Below are 12,700 nucleotides of genomic sequence, written 5' to 3'. Positions count from 1 at the left end.
TCCATGGGGTCACAAAGGGTCGGACACAACTGAGCCACTTAACTGAACCCCTCCCCCACAAGTTGAAGTGTTTCCTCATCTGGAATCGCTTAGCTTACTTTTTGTTGACATTGAATAAAACAGAACATAGTTTTATCAGCATTATATACTTCATGTGTATGAAAATATGCATTTTTAAGTAACATGCATTACCTTCCAATTTTTATAAAAAATATATTTCAAGGATCCTATTGGATCAGTGAATGTATGACAGTGTATTTCCTGCATAAACTACACTATAAATAAATACTTTCTGAATATTCTCTTCTTTATTGGAAACTTACAAACTATTTCTTCTTGTACTCCACTCTCTCCATGTACATCCATGCCCCACTTTCTTATGTTTAACACAAGCAGAAATGGTATTGCTTTAGTATTGATCTTTTCTACCTCCTAATGCCAGTATAAACCTCCAGGAATGGAGACTCCAGTCAACTCAAATATTTCAGTCCATTCCAATTGTAAACATGCTTGTATTTCAATTACTCTTTCTCTTTCACACATATCCTCAGGATACAAAGAGAACTGGGAGTATATTGTGCTGTGACTAAGTGTTGTCCCCGAGTAATACTTGGGTGTCCTGCTTACCCACTTGTAGACGACCATGTCTAAGTTTATGGAGCATCATTTCTGAGTCACTTTTTCCCAACTCAGCATCACCCAATATTGCTCCCAGTCTTTCTCTCTTGGGGAGCTGGAGGTCCTCGCGTACCACTGAATTTTCCTTTTTGAGCCTTTATTATTTTTCACTTGATTGTAACAGACTCCATGACCTACTTGCTTGATCAAAACTGAACATACCACAAAGTCATTTTCCTCCTCTTTGAATGGCTTCTGCCTGAAAAGCCTCAGAGTTTTCCTTAATCAGCTGAAGTAGCTACAGTTTTTAAAGTAGATTCTCCCTTTATTTATTTCCAGAAAGTCCATCTAGACACTCCTATATTAAAGTAACCAAAATATATGTGTTAAAAGGAAAGATTCTGAAAAAAAAAAAAAAAAAAAAGGAAAGATTCTGGCTTTAATTGTTCAGTACTTCAGGGCATTTACTTCAGAAGAAACGAATTGTATATTACTCACATTAACATCCCCCAGTCCACACAACAGTTACTTTATTAATTTCCACACCAAATTGATTTTCACTTGATTTCATTTTATTGGAACCCCTGTATACTGTTTTAGAAATTTGATAAAGCAAAATGAAACCTATCCTACAGATGAGACAAACTTACAAAAAGCAGCTGACATTTCTATGCTAAACACGTTACATTAAGTGACAATGGCCGGTTTCTAGCTTCCAGTCTACATTTTTATGAACTCTGATCTCCCTACAGTTTGTAACACAAGGTCAAAGTTCGTCACTCGAGTGCCTACAAAGGCTAAATCAGACCTTAACTGATTTAAGGAGTTGCCTGGAGGGAGCCCAGGTGTTAGAAGACATGGGTTTAACAAGAACTGCTTTGGTTACTGCTTCTATGCCTGTTTGTCCAAAGGGAAACCCGGATAAATGTTATTGGGTCTTGTACATTGAAGAGAAGCCAAAAATAAAATTTTCTAATATGAAATCTCCCTTTCTTACACGGTTGATTGGTAACATAAAATGTTTAAACACTGCACTGACCAAATGAAATAACTAACCGGCAGGATCTGGATCATAGACTATACAGTTCATCCCCTCTGCTATTGATGACTATTCTATGACTCACTCACTCTATTCCTTTACAATTCCTGAAGTTGAGTTTAGGGAAACCCTGAAAAGACAATTTTCTAGGCAGTTCCTTCAGCTAGTAACCAAAAAATGTTATCAGTAACATTTTTATGTTTGTATATAATCATATAGACATAATAAGTACATATCTGCATTTTGTTTTATTTATTAATACAAATCTATCACTTGAAAATTTCCCCTTCCACTCACAAGTCCTGGTTTCAGAATGGGTAACTCTAATATCTCATTACTTTTCATACGCACTTCTCAAATACTTTTTGGTGTGATTTTAGGGTAGGAGCAATTCACCCTGATTCAGTTGCACGTAGAAAATATATGCTATTAACTTCCATAGTTTTCACTCATTTCATTTATGCCCTTAGTATTTGGTTACATCTCTCCCCCAACTTGTAAAGTTAAGCTAATCCTTGACAAACAACAACTTAACCAAAAAATTACCAAACAATAAATGAAAAAGAGTTTTCTTCTGAATTAAGAGGCTCCTAATTGGGAACTGACCAGAATATGGTGTCGCTCACTGGGTGACTGCCTTTGCTCTTAACTGAAGCAAAACTACAGACATCAGAAACTCAGCAGCTTAAAAGCAAATGATTATCCACCAAGCCCAATGTCTCCCCGAAGGCCTGGAGATTACACGTGTAATAATAACGCTGCCCTTGCCAAAAGTAAGGCTTAATGCTTCATTTTATTTATTGTATTTATTGAATGGAGCCATTGCTCGATAGCCCCTGGGAGCATTAACAAACATGAAAGAAACCACAAAAGGAAAGAAATGTATAAATAAGAAAAACCCATGCCACTAAAGTTTATAATCTGGAACATGCAGTCCTGGGAATCAGGCACATACTCTTATACTTCTTCAAGTACCCGGTAATACGTTAGTTATGCAAGCATTGCTTAATTTGCCAAAAACTTGAATGTCTGAAGTCCCATAGAGATATATTTGCAAAACACTGATCCTTTTGCTTCTTGGTTCTCTATTATGCCATGTGACGATGTGATATTCCTAAATTTTGCCTCTGAGTCTGTATTATTATCAGTTGTATTTTAACATTGTGATAACCATTTATTTAGGACTTCCCTGAATAACTTATTGTAAGATAAGGTGCCCCTATGGCCTCTAGTATGTGGACTTGCAGTGAATTGGGCCAGGGGTATTAAAATCAAATCATCCTTGCATTTAGGAAGAGAAAAGACTAAGAAACTGTGACATTTGGTTCTCAAGTCCTTCACTTTTTTTTCTATCCATGATAACTCATTTCATATTCTTCTTTATAAATGTTACTCTTTCACATTTGCAAGGATAAAAATAGATAAAGCTTAGAAACACAATTTGAAATAATGGTCATCCAAAAGGGATTAAAGTGTGGTTTTAGTTTTATTTTTGAAGGATTGAGGCAATATTTTCTTTAGCTACCATGGAAGTTAAGTCACCTACATATCAGCCTCAAAAGTACAAATCATTACCCTATGATTTTTATAGTTACTTCTTTAACTATTCTTACGCAAAACATTTTTCCTTTCGTGAAGAGCAAAATAATGAGCTCTTGGCTATTGTTGTCTGGTGCTTATAGTAAAACTTTATATATGTTCCAGGCATTCTCTGTAATTTTTACATGTGGGCTGGGGGTGAAGACAGGGAGAGTGGATCATAAAACACAAAATAAATTTAAGAATATGTAAGAGGAATAAAGCGGGGCAGAAACCTACTGGCGGGTCTTAGGTGTGTTTAATTACAGGGCACTCTAATGTAAAATTTACCGAGGAAAGAAGGAAGGCTTAAGAAACCCACCTCCTATGACAAGTGAATGCAGTGCATTAGTTTGAGGTACCAATTTATAGACAGTGTTGCTGGGACCAGGGAACTCCTTCATCCCATCCGAGTTCACACCCCGTGGCTCTATTAACCTGTAGCAAATACCGGGGTGTGCTCAAGTTCTCCAGCAGAAAGAGAAACACTAGAGACCTCTTCCAAGAGGACTAGCAATCTAATAGCATCTGGATTCCACAAACACACTTTACACAAATCCATTATGTGCCAAGAGCCAGCTTGCTTTGTAAATGCATTTGGTGAAATGTAATGGAATTAACCCAACATTTATATTTTCAACCTCAAAGTACATTAGGAGAATTATAAATTTCCCAATTGACAACAGATGTAAATGAACATTGTCCTTATTTACTTTGGGTGGAAACAAACAGGGCAAAGGAAGGATATTTTTGCTAAAGCTTCATCCAAGGTCAGAATTGTTTTCTATAATTTCTGGCTTCCTATTCCAGAGCCAAGGTTATTTTCTTTGTCTTTTCCTTTTTTCCCCCCCTTTCTGGATTTCCAATAAAATAACTGAAACTAGAATTATGCTTAAAAAAAAAAAAAACTCAAGGATATTTTTAAGTCCCCAAGGTGAAGAAACTGCCTAAGGGAGTCAAGGGTACGTAGACCAGGTTTTTTACAGTGTGTGCTATTTCGCATTTTTAAGAAGGCAATTAGTTATTCTTGTGTATTAGTGACTGCCCCATTTTCTCCATAACTCAGGTGATAAAAAGGGCCTTGGAGAGGACATATTTTAAGTGGGACATTTATTACCCCAAAAAAGGAATGATTCTAATTTAGAGTTACTGGGAAAGCCCTTTCTATAGATGCAGTCAAATTTCACAGCTGCAAAAATTTGGCCTTGCTGTTTGCAACTCACACTGCCGTTTCTAGCTAAGCCCTTGTTAGCTTAAAGATAGAGTTAAAGAATCTGATAAAATAACCTGAACATTAGCGTTTTATCTATTTAAAGCAATCCAACAGTACAATATTAATTTGGTGGCCATGGAGTATGTGTAAGATGCAGAGCTGTGAGTGGTGATAACCTTGAAGAATCTACACTGGGAAAAAGAAAAACAAGAAGCACAAATTTATCTGTGTGATCAGTGTGATGGGACTTTCAAGTTCCTAGTTCCTAGTAGGTCATTTTTGCCACAGCAGCAGGTACAAAGGACTGTTAGCAGTCAGCGATTTTTATTACATGAGTTTGAAGGTAGAATCCATGTTTTATGTTATAGAAAGTCAAGTTGATTTTTGAGACCTGTCTTGACTTGCTACCTACTCATAGCAAAAACCACAATTGGAGTTTTTTTTAAGGGAGATTTTAAATAAGAACTGTGAATATCTCTGTATCCCAAGATAGCACCATAAAAATGAAATAAAAATACATGGGGTCCAAAGAAGAGATTCATTCTGTGTCCACATACCCTTAAATATAAAATGAGATTGGAGACCTTCTTTGTCAAAGTGTAGATTCCCATTACTTCCTCTTCAAGAGAGACATACCTAAAAGGTTATTGATTTGGTTCTGAAGGACAGAGTGTTTATTATGGAGGAAGCCATGGCAGGGCACGAGTGTGAGAAATTAATGATGGCTTTGTAAGTGTCCATGCTGTGGCATGGAACCAGTGGGGCAACTGTCAATCTATATGATAATACATTCCCAAACTTCATAAAATCAGTCAGGTGAAAACGCATTGATTTTTGTTTTTTTTTTTTTTTGCGAGCTAAAAAGAATTTGTCAAAAAGAAAGAGCAAGAAGTTAACACCTCAGTCTGCAGAGTAGCTCACACCTCACTTTTTATTTGGTTAAGGAATTTATGATGTAATGTGGACAATTTCTTATTTTTACTTCTAGTCTCCAAGAGGAACAGAGCCTGAATTATGTACATCATTGGAATATGTAAAATACTGAAAAAAAATTAAAGAAGAGAAAAGGAACACATTCTATCTGTATGTTTTGAAATAACCATCTATTACCTAAATTTGAACTCTGACTTCTGAACCACTTGCATGCTCTGCCGAATGCAGGAACAAAAGAATTGCTTCCTGGTTCTAAGTGCATTATCTAAGTTCTTTATGAAATTCTGACTATATTAGAACTAGTATTACTGAGAAAAATCATCACACTATATTTAAGGGATATTTCTTATCAGGACTCAGGGATTTATACAGAGTTGCCCCAGGTGAAAACTGTTTGAATACAGTGTTTCAAATTATATTGGAAAAAAGCAACTGCTATTGGTCTACCAAATACATCTTGACTTGTAAAATTCACTCCTCCCTAACAGTTGTAGGTAAATTCAAGGCGAGTATTTTTGCTTCCTTTGCTTCACTAGAAACCTCCCCTCATTAGCTGTTTTTAAGATGTATATAGCTTAAAAAGAGAGTGTAAATTCTAGAAATATGTATAGGTAATTCTTTATAGATCCCGCGAGACCAGTGAGAATTCCAACCACAGAACATTTTCTAAAATACGTTGTTTAAGATGTGCTGTAAGTTCTAGGATTACAACTGATTTTATTTATTAGGCAATCAAACTGCCTCCATTTAAATAATGTCTGACACACACCGAAGTTGAAATAGTACATCAGTAAATGGATTCAATGTATGCCTTTATGAAAACTTCTAAAAGTAATTTCCTATCAAATAAGCACCTTTAGAGTGTTGAATGTGCCAAGTGTCAGAATTTTGTTAAAATTCAAAAGGAGTCAAGTGCAGATTTTTCCTTAAGAGTACACCTTGATTAGCTACATGAACTGAGGCATAATAAGACACATTCCCCTGTCCCCACTAGAGAATAAACTATTTCAGAATTAAACATAAATTTAAATGCAATATGGTGACATCTTTTTGAATATACACAACTTACCCAGAATATGATGTATTAATATTTTCAACATGGTTTGGAGATTAAATGATATTTAGCTATGCTTTTGCATTTACAACAAGCTGTCTGCCTGCAAATTTCTTTTTTTTTTTTTTAAATGCAAGAAAATACTTAGAGATGCTCTAGTAGATGTTTACAATGTTTTATAGAAACCTTAACTGATCTATTTGTAAACATTTTAATGGTAATTCTTTTAGCAAACACACAATCTATTCATAACAAACCACATAGCATTTGATGTTTTCTCCATAAATCCACCGTACCTAATGCAATTTATCTTTTAAAATATGTTTTGGGCTCAACAAGGTTCTGAGTTGCTAAGAAAGCCACAAATAAGCACCTTATCTCTTTAATGACTTGCTTGGGCTTTCCTATATTTACTGCTTAATGATCGGAAGCATTTAATTTTCAAAGTTTCATTAAAACCCATCTATAAAGCTGGATGGATAAGCAATAGTGATTTGTGATAGAAGGTGTGGGAAGCCATTAACCTACATAGGTACCAAGGAGAAAAGTAAACATAGAAGAGAATACTTTTTTGAAGACAAGTCTCTTCCTATTTGTCATTATTAAACTCCAGAGCATCTGTTCCAAGTTTGATCTTCAATACGGATATGAGGCATTGCTGCCTGGAAATGAAAGTCTAAGATAAGGTAGGATTCTTAAGAGATCTTCATGAAAAAAAATAACCCAGGTTGCCATTTACTGGGAAGGGGAAATCAATACAAAGACCTAGAAACTTGTGGAGAGAGGACATTTTCTAGGTATAGGTCATAGTTTATCAAGTTGCCTCTTTTGCAATGTAATTTACTTGCTAATAAGACCAACTGACGATGTCTGAATAGTGTGTTATCATCAAAATGAGATTTTAAAATTCTCTCCTCATTTCTTGTGTGTTCGAGGTTTGCTGGTTTATTTTCCCTCAGCTCACTGTGGGTAGACAAGGTCGATTTAAAAGAAAATGAATGGTTTATATGCCTCTTTATTAAAAAAAAAAAAAATCCCCAGCCCCACATGGTAAGTCCCCAAAATACTCAAAAAAATATTTAAGAAGCAGGCCTACCGTTCTCATCATCTGACTTATTTTCGTTGTCAGAATCAGTCAAGGTAAGGGCCGAGTTTTCACGACTGGACAGGCCGGAACTGCGCCTGGATTTTATCCCTCTCCCCCACAACCTGATGGCATGTTCTGGAGACATCCCTCCCTCTGTGTCGGAGTCGGCGTCAGACCCTGTGCTCAGGGAGTAGCCCTGGTGAAGGATGCCCATGTCGGAGCAGTAGCCGCTTCGGTGTGGGGAGGGCTCACAGATTCCCAGCTCCGCAAGCGTGAAGTTAGTTCCTAGGGTGACAGCAAACAAAGAGACCGATTACAATTCGGGAAATGATTTCAAATTTCAAGTCTATTCTAACAAAAAGCAGACAGTTTTTCCTATTCAAAAAATATACCAGGTTTGCCATAGTATACAGCTAGGCAAGAGTATTTAGGCTATTGGGGTGTATTTGAGAAGTACAGCAACAAAAAAATAAACAACTGAGATTAATTTTAATCCTAGGACAGGATGTTCAGATTTTATTTCAAAAATTTCTAATTATTTACTGCTGTCTAGGTAGCACCAGGTAGCTGATAAAACACTGGATTTATAAGAGGAGCTAATATATACCAAGCATTTCCTTTGCTCCAGGTATCTTTTATTCTGTAACTTTTTTCTTATATTTAAAAAGTTCACAGTTTTACGATGATGATAACATTACTATAATCATTCTGTCATTAGGGAAACTGAGGAACAGAGAACTTAAGTGACTTACCCAAGGTCACACATCTAGACTGTAGCAAAACCTGGATCTGATCCTTGAGCAGTCTGTCTTCATGCCAAAGAAGCTTAATCCTCCAATAAATGGGAGTGGTGGCCAGGAGACCTGGGGACCAGTCCTAGCTTTCCACGGGTAAGTCCCATTGTGGCAACTCTTTTAACAACTTGAGCCTCAGTTTTCTCTTCTGTAAAATCTGGGTATTAATCTCTTAAATTCCTCTCAGAATCACTGTATGGTTTATATGTGATAAGATATACACCCAAGTATTATTTTCCAAGTGAGTATAGGTAAGGTGTTAATTAAGTCAGAATCATAGGGATGGAGTCAGTCCATTTTTTTTTTAATTTATTATTTATTTTCATTGAAGTATAGCTGATTTACAATCTTGTGTTAGTTTCAGTTGTATGGCAAAGTGAATCAGTCATATATATATAAACACATACATATATCCACCTCTTTTTCAGATTTTTTCCCTGTACAGATTATTACAGGATACTAAGCAGAGTTTTTTGTGCTATACACTAGGTCCTTAGTAGTTATCTATTTTATATATATATAGTAGTGTGTATATGATAAACTCAAACTCATTTATATGATAAACTTAATTTATCACTTCCCCTCTATATTTCCCCTCCGGTAACCATAATTTGACTGTGAGATCTGTGTTTCTGATTTGTAAATAAGTTCATTTGTATTATTTTTAAATCAGTTTCCACATATAAGTGATATAAGACTGTTGTTAAATGATATCAGTTTCTTTTCGCTAACACAACTGAAAACCACACGTGAGTCTTCTCACTGACAGTGAGTGTGTACACATGTGGGAAGTGAAGGGATAGGCCCCTGGTTTGAGGGGAAGCAGAAAAGAATAAGCATTTATTGAACACGTTCACACTACCATGTGTTGGGCATGGGGCCAGGCACTCTAATAGGCTTTATCTCATTTAAATCTCATAAAAGCACAGCAGTTTAGGTGTTAACCACTTTACAGGGAGGCTAAATACTGTCTCCAAGGTCATACCTGGGCAAGTGGCAGATCCATGATTCACCCCTACATCTGTAGATTCCAAGTCTATGCTCTCTCTACAATGTCAAACGGTCTCAATCAAAAACCAGTCTAGCAACATTTTTGCACAGTAAATGTGCTATCTATTTGTATGCTGTAATAGCCAGCTTTAAAAAAGACATTTGAAGACCTCACTGCATATTAGATGAAATCACGTGGTGCACTGTACTTACTGACATTTAAATCTGTCCCTATTCATGGACAATGAAAAAAAAATATATAATGAAGAAATTCACTCTTATGCTATTAATATCAATGAAGTCTTCTAAATAGCACAAAACGCATGGGCTTGTTCTCTCTCTCTCTACTGATTACATTAGTCACTCATTGTTCAAACTCATGACATAATGAACACTATGAATGTCTACATACGTGACATTATTTCTCAGATTTTATTTTTAAGAAGCCCCAGACAACTGTGTATATCAACTTTGTATGAAGCTAATTTGTCACAGACACAAGTATTTTTATTCTGAGGCTTTACTTTACTGCACAATGGACTTCTACAGCCTTCTTTTGCTGTGTTAATGGAATCAAATCCAATACTATACATAATTGTCTCTGGAGATTGAAACTGTTCATTGGAGAGCCAACTCAAGCAAACATTTCTGTGAGGGTGGGGTCACTTCCTACCACCTGTGTGGGGAAGAAGGGTGTCCTCACTGCCAACCAGCATAGTTCTCAGTGGTTATTCCCTGAGCAGAGTTTCATGATGCTGTCTGAAATTCTCTACTCAATGTATTCTCTTCCAGATTGCATCCTTGGCAATTAGGTATTATCTTCTAATTGTATACTAAAATGTGTATTTCAGCTTTAGTAGTCTATAAAACTCAATTTGGCTCATATACGTCTGATATTATAACACTTCTCTCTTTATTGTTGTTTTTCTCATGCTTCAGTCATTGGAAAAAGTCATTTCATGTGAACATTCTCCCATTTGTCTTCTGAGCTCAGGTTTACTCTGGAGGGTCATGAGATACATTGCTTCCTTTTCCTTCGTTAAAGGAAAGGAGCCCAAACTAAAACATACATATTTTTATTTCACATGTGGTAATTTTGATTCCATTTGAAATGGAGTGTGCATGTATTAAGGCAACATTCCTGACGGTCTATTTCACATCTTATTATCTGGAACTAGGCTTCAGAGACCTCCTCACGAAAAGACATACAGCGATGTGAGCAAAGGAAGCCTCAAACTTCTGAGGAGCCCATGTGCTCCTCAATCTGGGTACTAGAATTCATAGACAGGAAGCCTAGAACATGGGGGGCTGTGGAATAAATGCAGTGCCCTTTCTCTGGTTAGAACATTTACTTGATGATAACAAATGAAAATATGTTTCTGTTAAACTTGAAACAAACTTGAGCTCTCCATCAATCAGTGAAAATTTGCATAAATTTTTAAGTCACCACAGTGTTAGAAGAAAGTGTACTTCAAGAGTTCCAACTTCAAGCTTACAAACTGGAAGCTGAATAAGCAATATTGTGAAGAAAATGGAAGGGTTATACCAAATTCATCAGAAAAAGTTAAGCTCACACTTTTAGAAAGGCAAGTTTTCCTCTAAAAACAGAACTGTTTCTTCAAAAATATCCCTTTCTAAAGTCCTCAGCTTCATCTTCCACTGGGACCACACTTTCTCAATGCTATGTCTCCCACAATTCCTAGTTTGGTACCTTTTTGCTCTCAACTAACTCATAGAAGAGAAAACCTTGCTCTTAAGTCCCTGGGACAGATTGCGGACCAAGCCTTTCCCAAGTTTGCTGGCTTAACAACATAATGTTGGAGAGTCTTGGACATGGTAGAAAGGAAAGATTGGTCTATCATTTATTAAATCATTCAACAAATATTTATTGTTCCTAGTGCTGTGCTAGACACTGGGGATATAACAGTGAGCAGTATAAAACTACAGTCATGACATTTATAGTCTAATCGGGAAAGGGGCATTAATCAGAGAATCACATAAAAAAGTACAATCTATACAATGATAAATACTATGTAGAAAAGGGACAGGGAGCCATGAAAGGTCATCCCTTCATTTTGTCACAGCTTTCCCACATGTTCATCTAGTGGCAGACATGAGGGACTAGGAATTACTCCACCGAGAAGCTATCATACCCCTTCCATTTGTTCTTATCATACCCAGTTTCCCAAACATCCCTCCAAATGAATTTCTTTAGACAAACAATTTTCATGTATTTTGTCTTAAAGCATGAAGCCCTCATGTTATACCACTCTGCTTAGCATGTAAATAGTATGGGGGATGTTAATACTATGTCAACTTATTGTTTTACACTTACTTTGCTCATTGATGGAAGACTGATTTGGCTCTAATTCATCTTGTATAATTATGTCTTTATTAAGCTCCATGGCAGCTTTGAATAGAAGAGAGAAACTAGTCATTGTGTGATTCTCCAAGCTAAGATTTCTAGTGGAAAGCAGTCAACATTTCATTCCTTCTTTACTATCTTGCAGAAAGATAAAAAAAAGAGGCACAATGTTTAAGTATTCATGGAACACAAATTCACACTCACTCTGCCTCCAACCTCCCTGATATCACTAATGCAAGTGGGTGTGGATGATGTCTCCGACTCCTCTCAGTTTTTTTTGCTGTTGTCAATACACAGTTTAGTGTTGTCCCATATTACACTGTCAAGACCAGAGTCAATATCTGTATAAATGAATGATTACACAAAATAAATGGTATTTATATCATGGAATTTTATTATAATTTAAGGTGTTATCAATGTCTGAATATTGCATTGAGAGAATGTCAATGTCTAAAAACTGTTAGGTGATCAGGATAGCGGAACACAAGTTTTTAAAAACAACTCAGTTGATAAGTCTCTTTTGCTTTAAGTCGTCTTTTATTACGAGTTAAGTTTTTACTTTATATTGGAGTATAGCTGATTAACAATGTGATCATTTCAGGTGCACGGCAGAGCAACTCAGCTATACATATACATGCATCCATTCTCCCTCAAACTCCCCTCCCATCCAGGATTCTATATAACATTGAGCAGAGTTCCCTGCAATATACAGAAGGCCCTTGTTGGTTATCCATTTTAAATGAAACAGTGTGGACATGTCTTCTTTTGAATCATAACCTCGGTATATGACCTAGATCCTTTCCAAAGCTTTCTTAGAGAAAAATTTTGCAATAGATTTCAGGGGTCATCCTTTGACCAACTATTTTTACTTGGGGATACAATCCTAAAGAAGGATATGTCACTGCACTGTGATCTTGGCTTTATTTTCAAAGTTCTTACCAACTTCTCACACTTTGAAATAACCTTTAAGTAGGAAAAACACATATGTCGCTAAGTCAGAATTACCATGTCATGGTAATACCAGTGAAT

At 36.2% G+C, this 12,700-nt stretch overlaps 1 protein-coding gene across 1 annotated transcript in view; it reads right to left on the bottom strand.

The window, feature by feature from the left end:
- The window catches only part of TENM2 (teneurin transmembrane protein 2), a 1,355,200-nt gene that overhangs the window by 934,519 nt on the left and 407,981 nt on the right, over window positions 1–12,700 (bottom strand). The window contains exons 5-6 of the mRNA XM_043913490.1: window positions 11,642–11,716; window positions 7,532–7,807 (exon numbers count right to left, since the gene is read on the bottom strand). Of these exons, the coding sequence (XP_043769425.1) occupies window positions 7,532–7,807; window positions 11,642–11,716 (351 nt within the window). The remainder of the gene's footprint in view (window positions 1–7,531; window positions 7,808–11,641; window positions 11,717–12,700) is intronic.

Source organism: Cervus elaphus, chromosome 9 (assembly GCF_910594005.1).
Source record: "Cervus elaphus chromosome 9, mCerEla1.1, whole genome shotgun sequence".
Taxonomy (NCBI): Eukaryota; Metazoa; Chordata; class Mammalia; order Artiodactyla; family Cervidae; genus Cervus; species Cervus elaphus.
Note: the sequence above shows the minus strand (reverse complement) of the source record. Positions and strands in the feature narration are given on the sequence as shown.